Below are 16,802 nucleotides of genomic sequence, written 5' to 3' on the forward strand. Positions count from 1 at the left end.
AACTTAAAATATTTTGATCATCTTTCTTAACCCAATTTCTGAAAATCTCATGAGGTCGGTTTTTTTTTTTTAACTCAATTTCTTTACAGTTAGATTGCATTTACATCTTGATTGTCTATTTTTGTACTTTTTAAAAAAATTGAGTTACTATCAATTTTTTTTTTACTTTTTCAGTTCCTCTCGTTGAGACAAAGACATAATTCACAAATGTTTGACGCAAAACTACCAAATGCAAATTTTTTTTGAATAAAGACGAAAAAAATCACTCCCTACTTTTTAATCCAAACCCACCCTGATTATCTGAACCTTTCTAACAACATTCGCTACAGCGTGCTCTCTCTTAGTTTTCTTTTACCACAAAATGCCAATTTAGATAGGTATTTTAGTCATTTAGATGTATAATATGGTATTTTTATTGTACATGGGTATTTTAGTTATTTAGATGCATATGGGTAATATGGTCATTTCAGCGTACATGGATATTTTAGTCATTCTAAAATTTTAACATATATGTAATTGGGTTAATGCCGTTCAAAATTTTTTTTGTAATTGAGTTAATGGACAGATCGAGTCTAGTTTTAAATAAAGGGTCCTTCTATATACCGCCCAATAGGCGGATGGTAGGCGGGTTTCCCGGGACAATAATGACAATACTATGAGACATTTACTATACAAAATGTCAGTGAAAAGTAGAAGATTTTAACATTGGAAAGTAAATGACCAAAACACCCCTTCAATAATGCTACCTGGGTTCCACCCACCAGATATACCATATCTCTTTCAATTCAACCTTCAGGCAAATCGCTTGAAAGAAACGAAACACTTCAGGAAAAACAGGGTCCTTAGCGGCACCACCGCCGACGGCGTCCCCCTGCGTCTTAGCTTCTCACCGCCGGCCACAAGCTCAAAACAGGATTGGGAGGACGCCCATATTTACTTTGTCAGACGAAATGCTGATCAACGAAGTGCAAACCTAAATGATTGCAGTGAAATTTGGGAATTTTGGAAAAGGGGCTTTTAGTTTTGGGGTTTTGATTTGGAATTTTTTGTGTGAAATTCGGCTTGAAGTTGGAAATTATGTATTCAATTAAATTTTTTTTTTTTGAGCTTTGTGATGGAGCTTGTATTACAATCAGTACATCTCCCTGAGATTTACATGGGTACTGGAGTGGAGGATTTTTTTTTGTTTTTGTTTTGGAGTGGGGGTGTTTGAGAATCAAATTTATTCTACTCTTAAGATTTGTTTTCGCCTATCAAAAAAAGATTTGTTTTCCAACATACTACCATAGAATTGCAACAGTTGATCCTCACCTTTGTTGGAGTTCAAGAGCTCAAGAAAAAAAATACGTGCCTCAAATTGTTATCAATTAATGGTGAACAAAAAGAGTATTTGAAAAAAGCTCAAAGACTTGTTCTTTGGAGGAGGAGGAGGCAGAGGGTCAGTAAATATTAGGCAAATTCTTCCGGTTCGGTTTCCATCCAAGGATGAGACACACGCTCTTCTCTCTCTTCACCACTGTTTTGTCTTCAACCTGTATCATTGACTCATAATCGAAGTTCAGAAACTGAAGAATACGAAATTTCAGAGAGGGGGAGGCCGGGGAGAGAGAGAGAAGAGGGGTTTCTGGGTTTATGTGAGTCAATTGACTTGGAATCAGTACACCATAATATTTGCTATCACAGAGTTGCCGGTTTTTTCAGCCGGTGATGGATTTGCAAGTCAGTTGCAATTTTGATCTATTTAGGTCTGGAAACTGGTCTGCGTGAAAGAAGTGGTATGAGGGTTAATATTGTCATTTGGACAAAAAAATTCAATCAGTTTCAATGGGTAACGTCATGCATTGGAACTCACAGAAAACAGTTCTCAAATGGGCGAGTGGACTCGCGCGTGCACCCCACTATTTTCCCTTAAATAAATGGGTTGGGTTGGGTTGGGTAAGGGTAGTTAGGCTAATGACTAATGGGTTCTAAATGGGTCAATGACCCATTAAAGAACCAACCCACTTATAACTTGCCCAATTTAGCCCAAACTTGTCCATTTGCCACCCCTACCTAGAAGCAATACCTAGAAAAGGATCGTAGTAACTCGATCGCAGTACATAACAGTGAACAATTTTTCAATTATGCCTTGTTACCCTTGGCTCAACCATGGCCAATTCTCCCTTCCCCATGCATCCTACGGTTCCTACCTCAGCAAAAGGGAGAAAAAACTCGGAAAGTAATAAGGAATCAAACCCAAGGTTTTCAAATCGGGATACGTATCGTGTATCGGTTTTATGATTTTTCGTATCGTATCGGGATACATATCGAGTATCGTAAGATACGGTAACAAAAGTTAATTTACACTAATTAATCATAAATACATTGCAATAAACTACAAATTGATAGGACATATGAAAAAGAAAAGCATTTAGGATGCAAAATAACACATCTTAGGCCATCTAAAGTGTTCCAAAAGAGTAAGGTGTACCAAAAGATCAAGTATTAGAGACTGACATCCTCTATCCACCTTAATTGCATGATTCATAACCATTTACTACTAATGTGCCAACTTAAAAGCTCAAAAGTCAAAAGTAACAAGTAAACCAAACATATCAAGTTTGTCTTTTTGCTCAAATCTCCTATTCCTCTCTCACGGTAATGTCGTAAAGATCATCATCATCTTCAAGGTCATCCCCAAGCACCACCCCATCATCACCAATATATTCTTCTTCTTCCTCTATTTCTTCCTCTACATCATCATCAATAACTTCAACCTCATTCTCTTCTCCAACAAACTTCCTTTTGCCTTTTCTGTCATTTTGAAGGTTTCTTGGTCCTATAAAAATGGAAGCAATAACCAATTAACTATTGCATTTACATATACATAAATATAATTATTTGAAAGAAGATAAAGATTGCATGATTGCATCCAATGAAATATACCTCTACTTCCTTTTCTACTAGTTTCTCCCTCATTAACTTCAAAGCACTCATTCATATCCATCCATGAAGGGTCTAGTGGTAAGCATGGGTCTTCTCTTTCGGTAATCCATTCGTCATCGGATTCCATATCGGAGAGACAAATAGGATCGTAAGCATCACCATTCTCCTCTCGTTTCTTTTGCCTCAACTCCAAAGTGAGATTGTACTTAACAAAGACTAATGCATTCAATCTTTGTGCTTCTAACCGGTTCCTTTTCTTTGAATGGATGTGTTGAAAGGTACTCCAATTTCTTTCACACCCGGTAGCACTACATGTGAGGGATAGAACTCTCGTGGCTAACTCTTGGAGTTCTTTGCAACTACCTCCATAGCTCTCCCACCATAGTCCTAAAAAGAGAAAGCTAAATTAGTATAAGAAAGAAACATTGACAAACATTGTTAAGATGAGAGTTAATACCCGGTTGTTTCTTCTCTCTAGTTATAACGGCCATATCAATGCCAAACATACCAACGGCGTTATGGAATTTGTCCATTTGGGCATCAAGTTTTAATCTTGCTTGGATACCCGGATACATCCTTTCTATGACCGTGTACAATCCCAATCTCACTTCCTCATCCGCCTCAAATGAAGCATCATAATGAAACCTAAAATGAACATTGAAACTTACGTTCATGATAGAAAGTCACAAGAAGAAATGATTTCATTATTGACAGATTAAATGTTACCTAGGATTAAGAAAATAAGCCGCCGCATGAAGAGGTCGATGAAGTTGCAATGCCCAACGCTCATCAACAATCTTCCAAATCGCAGCATATCTTCTTTTCACTTTGTTGAAATTTTTTTCAATTTGTTCTTTTGCCCTATCCATTGCTTCATAAATATAACCCATGGCGGGCTTTGCATCACCATCAACTAGTCTTAGGACTTTAACCAAGGGAAGTACACCTTTCAAGCAATACCTAATTGCATTCCAAAACTTAGCATCCAACACTATTTGTTGGACATCTAACCCGTTACGAGTCTTGGCATAAGAACTCTTACACCAAGCCGAAGAAGTAAACATGGCTCTAAGCCCATTTCTTTGAGTCAAGATACTTTTCAAAGTGAGGTAAGCGGTGGCAAATCTTGTCACGGCGGGCCTTGCTAAGTTATGATTCTTTGTATGCTTCCTCATCAAATTAAGCACCCAAGTATGTCGGTAGATATAAACAGTGAGTGTCTTTGCTTTGGTGATTGTGTCATGATGCACCGGTAGCCTACCAATATCTTTAAGCATCAAATCAATGCAATGAGCCGCACATGGAGACCAAATAAGTTTTTTCCTCTTGTCCATTAGCAACTCACCGGCAAGGACAAAAGCGGATGCACTATCGGTCACTACTTGTATTACATTTTCTTCACCAATTTCCTCAACAAAATTATCAAGCAACTCAAACAAAGCAACACCATTCTTGATAATTGAGGAGGTATCCAATGATTTTAGGAAAACGGTTCCCTTTGGACTATTAACAAGAAAATTAGTGATAGAACGTCCACACCCATCTTGCCATCCATCCGACATCAAAGAACAACCCGTTTTCTTCCACTCACTTTTGTACTTGTCTAAAGTTGAATGCACATTATCAACCTCTTTCTTCAAGAATGTGACTCTAACCTCATGATATGAAGGAGGTTTCAAACCCTTGCCATATTCCCCAATTGATTGTACGGCGGTGTGAAACCATGAACTCTTAACCAAGCTAAAGGGCAAAGCCTCTGCATATATCATTCTACATATGTCAACACATGGTTTTGTTCGATCCTTCAACATAGAAGGCAAAGTGACTTGTTTCGCCTTTGTTTTGCTTACATATTGATCCATACTTCCTCTTTTAGATATCACATTTTCCACCTCATCAAAGCAATCCACATCATCTTGCTCAATGCAATTTCTTTGTTTCAACTCTCCCAATATTTTTAGAAACATATTTGTAACATCTTCTGAAACTTTTTCACAAGGTTTTGCATTATGATGGGTACGAGCTAAGTGGTGCTTCATTCTACTCACACCACCGGACAATGTCTTACCACAATAATTGCACACTAGTTTTAGTCTAGTGTTATCAACAACTTCAGGATCTGTTAGCTCAGTAGCACGTACACAGTGGTTCCATGTGGGATCTACCGCATTCTTACTTTTCTTTTTCGGTGGAGCCATAAAACTACAAAACAATACAAAAGATTGCATAAAAAATATTTAAAACTGTAAAAGAAAGTCATGGGATGGTTGAATAATAAAATACAGTGCTGTGAGTCTGTGATGATAAAAAAACAAAAACAAAAACAGTGCTATGTTTTTGTTGTCTCTTAGTGGAATGAGAAAGGAACATGCTTCACTTATTTTAATGGAGTAGTGGTCCCAAGAAAGAGATTTGAAAACAGAAAAAAAAAAAAGAGGGTCGGTGGTGGACTGGTAGGTGTCCATGAATAATGGAGTCAAAGAGGACCAGTGGGCATGTATAAACTGTGCTCCTTTCGTAAAGGCTCTGGTGGGCTTTTACTATATATATATAATACATATATAAAGGGTCGGTGCTGTCTGCTGCTACTGTGTATATAATATATATATATATATGTTACACACACATACTACTTGCATAAAGCAACAAAAACAGAGCAGTAGAACCCACTTTACCCAAACACAAAAAAAACAGAGCACTCACGGACGCACCCTCTCCAAGTCTTAAAGAAAAGGGCAAAGCTTTCAGAGATCGGATGAAAGGAGCACAGTTTCAGAGATCAGATGAAAACCATACCTCTCAGTCAACGAAAAGGGCAAAGCTTTCAGAGATCGGAGAGGGATCGGAGAGTAGCAGTCGGAGTCTCGGAGAGAGGAATCCTTTCACCGTCGATTACGTCAGAGATCGGAGAGTAGCAGTCGGAGAGTGGAGTCGACTAGGGCTTAGGAGTCGTCCATGGTGTATCTCAGTGGGTAAAAGAGTAAAGGTATGGCCCGTATGAGATCAAAATTGAATCGGGGGTTTAAAAAGGTAAGTTTTTACTGTGTTATGAAATCGTACGATACCATCTCGTATCCCGATACGTATCGACTCGTACGATACTCCAAGCTTAGCGTACGATTTCTGTTCAAACACGGTACGACGGTCGATACGTATATATTTGTATACGATACGATACGTATCGTACGATACGTATCGCGTAGCGTACGATTTTGACAACACTGATCAAACCTACTAGAACAGCTGTAGTATTAAGCTGTCTTTCTGGATATCAAAGGAATAAACAGCACTCCTCAGATAGCTTTTGTATCACTCGCTAAAAATTCAATTGCTCCCTGCCAATTACAAAAAAGCTTGTCAGGAGTTGAAGTTTAAATGATGACAATAGATATCACACTTAGCCTTCCCAGTAACACGAGTGAATGACATCGACATTACTTTACTAGATAAACCACTTCGCTATGATAAATTCTAATGTTGGTATATTGCACAAACAACTTAAACAAGCTTTGTTGAGGTGGAACAGATAAGAATTGTTCTATGCCAAGATAGCACTAACAAACTATGACAAAAATTAAAAAAAATATCAATCACACAAAACGCATGTGTGGTAGAAGCTGTAATGTGAGGTAAGAATAAAACCATCCATATAGAATGGGAAGCAGTCACTCTCAAGAGTTCTACGTTGCATAATGCAATCCACAAATCAAACTATGGAGAAGAAGATGCGATGAATGTATACAATTTCTAGGTGAAAGAGATATATGACGAAAAAAGGCCTTTTGCATATAGTCACGGAGTGGTCTTACAAAGCCAGAAAATAATTCACGAAGTAGGTGTTTGCTTCTGCCTCTATATCATCTGAACATTCATCAGGTGTTGTTGAATCTGAACTCCTAACATTCTGCAGTCTCAGACCTACATCCATGGATGCCTTACAAAACCTTTTTAGTTCCTCAGAGAGCTTCTCAGAGGTAAGAGCATCCACAATGTAATAATCAAAATTAAAATGTTGTTAAAATTAGCAATGTTTGTTCAAAAAAGTGCTCACATTGTAATAACCAAACTTAGCAACCTCTTAGCAACTCATCAGATATTGGCCTTTGAATAATCAAAACTAGCAACCTTTTGCCAATAATCAAATCTAATGGTCCCCATATTTTCTCAATCAAGTACACCTATCATTACATAAAAACCTTTTCTCTCTCTCTCTCTCTCTCTCTCTCTCTCTCTCTCTCTCAATCAATATTGTTTCCAGAAATTATTTTTAAAAACTTTTTTTTTTCAGAAACTTAAAAAAAACAAATAGTATTTACAAAAAAAAAAACTCTTTTGTTTTTACACAAAAACTGTTTTTTTATTATTAGAAAAACAGTTTCTAACAGTTTTTCAAAAAAAAAAGTTTTTTTAAAACTATTTTCTTTTTGAAAAAAAAAACTATTTAAAATAAATTCACTAAACTATTTTCTTAAAAAAAACTGTTTTTTTCTCTCAAAAAGAGTATTCAAATTATTGTAAAAAATTTTAGTTTTTAGAATTTTGAAATTTAAAAAGGTGATATGGCAAGTTTTGGTTATCCAATTTTGATTATTACATTGTGGACCTCTATATTGCTAACCTTAGCAATGTCTTAAATGGATAACCAAAAGATGATGTGGCAACTTTTGATTATCCAATTTTGATTATTACATTGCGGATGCTCTAATATGTATAGCATTAGTATCAAGGGCCTAAAAATCATCATATTGTTACAAGCCACCGAATGAACTAAGAAATCATGGAAGATCAATAGCATAAAACATAACACAAGTAAATAAATTGAACCTTCAAAATGGTTGAACTAATGTTGAGATTTAAGTTTGCAAGACCGCAAGAATGTTGAAAGGAATCTTCAGAAAGAGCTTCTGGTGTAAAAAGCATCTCCTCTAAAAACTCGAGGCACTCCTGAAGTTAGCAATAGGGATATTACATACTAGCGTAGAATCGAAGGATTTTGTTGACTTAATGAACTTAAAGCCTTGACTACCGATTGACAAAAAAATAACCTTAAAGCTTGAGCATGAACTAAAATTTACGAATACATCTTTATGAGTTCTTATATGATGCTGAAGTAAATTGGCACCTGCTCCAGTATGGATGACAAAATCTGCCATATGACATGAACTAAGAAACTAGATAAACAAACAATAGCAAAGCATAAAGAGTAAGGAGCAAAAACATTATAAAAAAAAAATCAACAAAGGACATGTAAAGAAACAATTAATCATATTCAGCTGTGTTTTTACTAAAAAGTTGTGCCTCCCAAGAATACCATCAATTTTCCATTCGGTGATATGCCCAAGACCACAAGTTTTATAAGTGATTCCTTGTCCCCTCTATGGACTACCTTTCCTGCAACAACGACAAACTGAACAGTTGCAGTTTTCCAACTGGTACACTTGACAACATTTGGTAACACATGCCCAGCCATCTAAACCAGTTTTCTCACATACATTTATGAATTTCCATAACCCATAGCATAAACGATATGCTACCATACTGTCAATGATTGTGTTGGCGCAATACTTCTTATGGAGGCAAGTGTCTTCCCAGTTACCATTACACAAGTGTTCATCATTGAAAACAACTTTCCCATTGATTTTTTTGCTTTAGTTTTCTGAATGGATGCAATTCACAATTAGGATAAGGTCTTCTGACTCACGAATCAGGATAAGTTAAATAGTACATCTCAAGTAAATAGTCTTTTCGATTAATCATCTTATATAAATAGTACTCCCAATTTTTCAAATAGCTAATAAACAAACAGCGAATAATAATCAGTTTTACCTTCAACTCCTAACAAATGTCCAAAACTTTAACCATGTTGCCTTGGTCTATTCTCATTATATCCAGAAATCCTTGCAAGACAAGCTTGGGAATAGATTGCCAAAGCTGCAGAACGATACTACTTCCAGTGGCATAGGCAACTATTATGGGGAAGACAGCAGAAAACACTTCATATTGAAGTAGATTATAGGAGTCTGCAAAAGCAACACTTGATTTCACTACTTGCACACAGAGAGTGACAAATCACCATAAGAAATAGAAAAAAAAAAACCGGAAGTAAATATATTAATCTAAGCAATCCCAAGCAACAAAAGTTCAGGGCATTATTTAAAAGGCGACTCCAAAATTTGTCGAACAGATTTAGCATGGTCCCTTTCAGCTAGCCGGCGCAACACCTCCAGAAGGTCAAGAGATTTCCACGCATGATTTGTTAGTCTTTGTGGAACCACCTTATCACTTAATGGATTAACACACGCCTACAGGAAATAAACGGTAAAGCCATAAGCAGGAAAAAGAACAACACAAAAAGTTTATGCAAATGTAATATACGAGGACATGCGGCAAACCATACCAGCTTCCTAGAAGAATGGGCAAATGTAAATACTTCTGGTGGTGCTGAAACAACGTATCTCAAAAAAGACAACTGGCCTGCATAAGGCATGCAGCGGAAAGGGTTCCTGCATATTTCATTTTGTATTGATTACATCTTAGCTCCGCAAGAAGTAAAATTGCAATGTCCAATACAGACGCGAACATAATACCTGAGATGCACGATGATAAATGGACATGAAAAGGGAAAATGTGTGGCCATTAGGAAGGTAAAAACCCTCATGGTCCAGATTCTCCGTAACGTGCATCCAGTTGGCATCAGGAGCCTAATGTCAGAAACATCAATGTCTTGGTGAGAAACCAATATTGCCTAGTCACGTTGTTGAGGGATGAAGATGGTACTATTAACTGAAAGCTAAATAATCAATTGAACTTACAAGTTGCTTAATTGAATCCACGAAGACAACAATATTCCAAGAGCTCAGACATGATTAGTCATAAGTGGCACTGCCACCAATAGAAGTGTAGAACGTTGAACAATAATTTTGGTTGACCACGAGACCAGTATGCGTGTGGGCAATTGTACCAAGTATTCTTGATAGCGTGGCTTCAGTGAGTGGCAAGAAAAGAGATAACACCTCATTGCAATGTGAAGCATCAATTGTGCATCCATAACCTAGCTCCGACATAATAGACAACATGTTGGTTTTACTCACCATCTCCGCCAAAATTGCATCAAACTCATTTTCTCTACAACCGTAGAACAAATCCATATTCCTAGAATAACCACACATGGCACTACGATTATTAATATGGTTACTACCAAATTAAATGGTAGAATACATGAAGAAAAACAATTTTATCATTTTATAGTTCATTATCATCATCATCAGCAGAAGAAGAAGATAGAGATAAGTAACTTAAGAACCTGGCCTCGACTGTATCATGGGAAAGCAATGGAGAGAATATCAATGGAGTCCTCTCCTTTGGCTCCATCAAATATAGCATTTGCATAAAGGAATCCACATGCTTTGAAAGGCCCTCCGAGCAATCCAAAAACATAATAACATTTTGAATTTTCTCGGCAGACTCTAATACAGCAGAACTTCTCTGAAAGGCCCTCCGAGCAATCCAAAAACATAATAACATTTTGAATTTGCTCGGCAGACTCTAATACAACAGAACTTCTCAACAATTGATCAATTTGGCCTATGCAGAAGTTTTGTCCTGATAACCAAACAATAGTTGGTCAAAATAAGGTATCAAGGGACTGACACACAGAGGAAAGATGCAGCAACACAATATGGATCAAGAAACTTACCATTTGGAGCGGCAGTATGCTTCCCTCACATCCATAGTCAACAAACAAATATCACCCATGAGTAAATCAACTAGAAATGATTGCAGTAGAACCCCAATAATTCCTATGACAAATAAGAAAGATCAACTATAGTTGCTCCTATGGACATTAAAATTGACACAACACATCCACTGTTGTCAAATGCACTCCTAGGACCAAAGAAGTCCCAGGTTCATCAAAAGAAAGTGCCTCAATATATGACAGGCCAAACCCTTTTAGTAGGTTCCATTCACAGAAAGATGTTCCTTCTATCTTAATAATTCAAGCTTGTGCTAGGCTATGGGGAACCTTAGCGCTTCGAGCCTTTTAGAACTAAGATCACATTCATCAATATAATGACAAATCACATCACGCCAGTATGAAAATAGCAAACTAACGAGTTTCACCAACATCATACAGTCTTACATGTGAAACACCAAATACATTACATGCAAAGAGCATCTTCAAGACATAATAACAAGAAATGGTAAGTTTTAAACATTCCAGTTTGTGCCAACCGGTCACTAAACAAGCCTGAAAGTTGGGTTGGCCAGTTCGGGTTTAAATATTTAAAATATTTAGGAATTAAGTTATCTATACCAACATGTCATGACCCTCGGACCCAAACCAATCCAATCCAATTCTATAGTTCAATGCATTCCAGATTATTTATTTTAAAAACAAATTATTTTGAAATTTTCTGAATTGTTCCACAAATTTCCATTTATTAGTAATTTATCAAGTTACGCAATGCCGATCAACACTCCTTCCATGGTTTCGATAAAATAATCTAATTGTTCATGTCCGACTCCCTGTGGTGTAGTCTATAGGGTAGTCTGAGAAAGTATGTTTCAATCTCAACCATCAAAGCCCCAGAAATATATGTCAGAGAATTATTTTAGTTTGATTATACTGTTTTTTTTGTACCAGGAAACACTGCAACCAAAGCAAGTCCTTAGACCAATTTAGATATTACAAAAATAAGTCATATCAACCAAGTTAGTCAAATTCAACTCACGCTTGGCTTGGTAAGATTTCCTTCAATATCGGCTCCTTTTATAAATAGACCAAACTTTAATATATTTTGAAACTCGTTATTTTGTTTAGCTTGGCTTGATAAGCTCACGAGTACACTTAAAAACCAATCTACTAAATCTCGGGAGATCGACGTGAACCGGGGAAGCTTCAAATAGAATTCTTTACACATTGACTCGAGTTATGGAGTTTACCACCCTAATTTTCTCAAAGAAATGCAATACCAAATTTAATCTCAAAAGCATAATCCGCCACTCCATATACATTAGCCTCCTCCAAGGTTACAATCTTGTGACCGTTTAACTATCCACCATTGAACACAATTTTTGGTAGGGCACAACCTTAGTCACATTATTCGTTGGATACCCCTCAACTACGCATTAGCTTAGGAATCCACAAACGGAAAACCAGCTGGAATCTAGATGCAGTTTGGTAAATAGGGACTAAGTTCGCGATCTGTCGGCTGGATCCTTGTTTAAGCCAATGGTAGGCCACCATGTGTTGAGTTCAAAGGACATCTGCAATCCCTTGCACGCGTGGACAAGCTGCCTAGCAACTATATCATTGCAGCGGCAATGAATTGGACAACAGACCTTGTCATGTTGTTTCAAAACTCTATCTGTTGTGCTATTGTACCAAAAGAGGAGGTTTTTGCATATACACAACCAGAACAATTACTTTATCCCCAAAAAGAAATAATATCTACATCGAAATAAATTACATCTTGTATAAACAGAAACTATATTCTTTATTATCTCTACAGGTTGTAAATTTTAAGTTTCAACAGGTTTGATTGACTGAATGACCATATTCCTTTACGAAAGGGTACTTCTAAATTACGAATATCTTTCTTTTCTAGGGCATGAAATTTTACTACTTACCATGTGATTATTCAAAATATTATGCATGACACATAAAAATGTAAGTAAATAAAGAAAATACACGGAGACGCTCTGTCTTACAGCTCTTCTAAAGATCAAGGCTCTCGTGCTCCCGCTCTCGCACCCCCATGCTCGTGAACACGAATTATGTGACTTAGGGCACAAGTCTACCCTAAACCATTGGAGAACCAAATAAAGTACGTAAAGAATATTGTAAAAGAAAGTTATGAAGATCCTTAAAAACGAGATATTCAATATGTTCAATTAAACGAAGTAGTAATCAGTTATGATCAAAACTCGACTTCAACCGAATACAATCCGATCATAACCAACCAAAGCAACTACTATAATATGCACGTATACGCTTGCATGTGTGTCCATATCATATCATATCATATTTATGCACGAACGTAAAGAGAATGAGAGTGAGAGAGTGCGTGAGAAAAACCTGACAGAGCTCACGGAAGACGGAGTCGGAATTGGACTCGTCAAGGCTTTGGAGCAAGAACCGAATCTGAGCGGCGATGAGTGTGTAGAAAAGTACCATTGCGAGTGATGCGAAGGAAGTTGAATATTGATCGAGCGATCAAGATTGGTGAAATATTATTCCGTGGAGTACGTGTTCGAGCGATAGAAAAGGTTTAGGGTTTGTTCGAAGTTGTGTAGACGAGAGAGAGAGACCGTCGTGATAGTGGAACTTGTGCGAGTAGTATAGAGAAAGTTAGGAATTTTTTTTTCGGTCAAACGGAAATTCTGAGAGCTGGGAATTTGTGCCGTTGTGACTTGTGATTGAGATTTGGTCCCACCGTTTTGAAGAATAGTGGAGTAGTATTTCTGAATGTGTCAAATTAGATAAATTGTAAATGGGGGTTGAGTTTTTAATGGGCCATTAACTCATTTAGACCCATTGATTATGAGCTCAATTACCCATATTCAATCCGACCCATTTATTTAAAATCAAACCCGACCTGTCTATTAATCCAATTACATGTTATATACTAAAATTTAAAATGAGTAAAATACCAATGTACACTAAAATGACCATATTACCCATGTAAATTTAAATGGCTAAAATAACCCTATAAAATTACTATACTATCCCTCTACAACTAAAATGACCAATAATAGAAAGTGTCCAAATAGGAATCTTCAAATGTAAACCCTACGTGTGCAACGGATCCAGATCCTCTATGAGAATTCCTCTGTGAAAATTGTGAGAATTGTATGAGAATTTTAATGAGAGAGTGACACCTTACAAATGAAGGAATCCAACGACAGATAATAAGGCACTCATCTTTTATCATAATGACATCATGTGGGAAGCAAAAATCGAAACGGAGAAAAACGGAACAACTACCAGAATTGCAGCCTACTTTTTATTTTTATTTTTTACTATTCGCGACCAGATGAGTTTGTTCCTCACATAGAACCCCTTTCCAGCTGCAATTTCAAACAGAGAAAATAACAATCTTCTTCAGCATCTTCACTCACCGAGCCTTGGATTTGATAAAAGCTTTTGTATTTCCTCAAGTGTTTTTCTCCAATTTGAAATTTATATTGCAGTCGATACGCTCGTCTTATGTTATGAAAGACATCTGATTTATTACTTGGAGAAGAAAGAAGGCAGCCTTGCACTTTGACTGAGTCAACAAGGGAAGCTAAGAGGCTAGAGGAGAAGAGGAATGGAGAGAGAGAGAGAGAGAGAGAGAGAGAGAGAGAGAGAGAGAGAGAGAGAGAGAGAGAGACGATTCTTTGGGAAGTCAGACATGTGAAAGGAAAGTAAACGGCATTTAACTTCTCTGTTTGGGTTTTTTTTTGTCGTGCAATTAATACCCAATTAAGTCCAATTAATAAATGGGTTAGATGGGTTAGACCCATTCTGATCCAACTTATAAATGGGCTGGGTTGGGTCTATTTTTTAGTGGATGGATTTGGGTTTAATTTGCCACCCTTATAATTCTTAATTCATCTTTTTAGGATAAATTACAAAAACCTTCCCTAATTTTTATGATAACTACGCTATGACCTAAAACCTTTTAATTAATCACACTAACATCTCTTGAATGGGAATAATTGAGCTCAATAAGATACACTTTGCAATTCTTTCGAAGAGTTGTGGATTCCAAGTTTCTAGTTACGGTTTACTTTTTCAACCCATTTAGTAGTATCAAAAAATCTTATAATTAATTTCCAGGTATGGATTCTCTGAGAGAAACTTATGGCCAAAATGGGAGTTACACAAAGTTCTTTTTCAAAGCAAGTAACTTGGAATCCACAAATCTAACGGAAAACAATGGAGTCAATCAAATCAAGTGAAATTATTTTCCCTTACAAAGGAGGCCGGTGTAAAAAGTTTTAAAGGTTGGGGGTGCAATGTATTTGTCAAAAAACCTAGGGGAGGTTAGTGTAAATTACCCTACTTTTTTTGGCTGCTAAAAATTTGTGTCCGAAGGCACAACGCAATGCATTTTGGAATAACTAAAATGAATTATGGTTCTTTACTATTGACCACTCTCACCAACGAAACTAAGTTTTTCCGAGGAGTCTTTTTGAAATAAAGTCAAGGCAGAATATATCTAGCTTTTATTACTTGTGCCTGAACACTTACCTATTATACTCGATTAAAATGTTAACCATATATCTAACGATTGTTCTCATGCCTCAAGGCATGACACAACACATTCTCAACATAACTACAATGAACTAAGCTCCAATATTTTTAACGACCCCACCAATGAATTCGACTTCTCTAAAAAGCCGTTATTTAAAAAAAAAAATCAAAAGAGAAAGCAAAATAAAACATAGTGGTGAGGTTCTAGCACAACCAAAGCATTCTCACTTCAAGCACAAATATTGTGATCGATCACAGTGGGAACACTTGAGTACATTTCAATTGTTTGCACCTTTATGTACGAATGAAACGCATTTTGCACCATACCAACAAACAAACTTAACTTCTCTAAAATAATTCATATGAGCTTCAGAAAAAGTTCACGTAACAAAAAATGGAAACAAATTATAGAATTAAACAGTTAATAACCAATCAATCCAAAACTATCTGATCTCGAGAATATATTTAATCAATTCTTCAAATATATACTAATAGCAATAGCAAGAAAAAAATGCACAATCAAATGGAATTTCAAGTCGATTCTCACTTTTTAATAGAGGCAACAACTGATAGACCAAAAAGGTCGCGGATATGCTTGCAAACATGGGAGTTGATCAAAAAGATAGAATGGTGTCGCACATCATCCCGCCTGACAAGATAGTGCCTTTCAAAAGAGTTTAGTTGGTTTTTCATTTTCTACTCTACCCCAAAAAAAAAAACACCCCCCACTGATAAACAAAAAAAAATACACAACAAAAAAGAAAACACACACACCAAAAAACTTAAAATTGATCAACCGATAAACAAAAATATAACATTCTTACCCTTTTATTTAGTTTACGATTTGTATTGCACTAATTTTATACATTAATGTTTTTTACTTTCCATCTTCCCATAACAATAGAGAGTTGGGATAGGAAAAGTTAGAGAAGATTTCACCTTGCTACGGAGAGAGGGAGCACTAAGGTTTCAAAAACTTCCCTTTTTTATTACAAAATCTGGCTCTTTTTTTTGTTAATGAAATTTTATTGTTTTCTATCTTTCAATAACAAAATAGAGTTGGAATAGGAAATGTTAGAGAAGATTGAAAATAGGAATTTTCAACCCTAGGACCCTTCTCAGCTGGAGGTATTCCCGAACAGGTGCAAAATGAGCCCGAGCATGGTCAACTGAGGGTCAACGCACTGTGGACCACTGATATGAGAAGTCAATAGTCCAGAGAGGTTGTACGATTCTCGGTACAATAACATGAGATGTTATTAGGACCAAATACAAGAAAAGTGACATGAGATGCCACTGTTCATAGAAACTTGTTCGGCAAGAGAGAGCCGAACAGGAGGAAAGCTCCTTACAAAGGATATGGTTCAAATTATTTCCTCAGGACCAGTAACACGTGAGGTAATTGGTCCAGGCCATCTGTTCGGCCATGAGATGGCCGAACAGAGAGAGAAGTACTATTTGAGGGAACATTCTGGAAGGTTCCAGAGTAGTCATATCCCATAAAGGGATAAAGATCCCAAGAATATAGGATCTGAGAAAGATACCCAACGAATATGGGATGTTCGGCTCTTAAAGGAAAAGATTCCTAAAAGGACTCTTTTCCATAAACTGATAAAGGAAACAAGACTCCTTGATA

The 16,802-nt window shown here is 36.6% G+C and overlaps 2 protein-coding genes and 1 long non-coding RNA gene across 3 annotated transcripts; all 3 read right to left on the bottom strand.

Annotated features, from left to right (window-relative positions):
- Positions 1-2,236: 2,236 nt before the first annotated feature.
- LOC131321153 (uncharacterized) lies at positions 2,237-5,123 on the bottom strand. Its single transcript, XM_058352161.1, has 4 exons — positions 3,652-5,123; positions 3,383-3,570; positions 2,926-3,312; positions 2,237-2,818 (listed from the first exon to the last, which is right to left on the bottom strand). The coding sequence occupies exons 1-4, from the start codon at positions 5,121-5,123 to the stop codon at positions 2,622-2,624; spliced, it is 2,244 nt and encodes a 747-aa protein (XP_058208144.1). The 3' UTR covers positions 2,237-2,621.
- Positions 5,124-8,026: 2,903 nt separating this feature from the next.
- LOC131318738 (uncharacterized) lies at positions 8,027-9,400 on the bottom strand. Its single transcript, XR_009197802.1, has 3 exons — positions 9,323-9,400; positions 8,752-9,227; positions 8,027-8,071 (listed from the first exon to the last, which is right to left on the bottom strand). It is a non-coding gene; the product is annotated as an uncharacterized LOC131318738 (long non-coding RNA).
- A 4-nt stretch (positions 9,401-9,404) lies between these two features.
- On the bottom strand, positions 9,405-13,102 carry LOC131321154 (uncharacterized). The gene is made up of 6 exons (XM_058352162.1): positions 13,004-13,102; positions 11,567-11,575; positions 11,038-11,101; positions 10,622-10,724; positions 10,229-10,420; positions 9,405-10,077 (listed from the first exon to the last, which is right to left on the bottom strand). Exons 1-6 carry the CDS (start codon positions 13,100-13,102, stop codon positions 9,792-9,794), a joined length of 753 nt encoding a protein of 250 aa, XP_058208145.1. The 3' UTR covers positions 9,405-9,791.
- Positions 13,103-16,802: the final 3,700 nt, after the last annotated feature.

Source organism: Rhododendron vialii, chromosome 3a (assembly GCF_030253575.1).
Source record: "Rhododendron vialii isolate Sample 1 chromosome 3a, ASM3025357v1".
NCBI classification, from domain to species: Eukaryota; Viridiplantae; Streptophyta; class Magnoliopsida; order Ericales; family Ericaceae; genus Rhododendron; species Rhododendron vialii.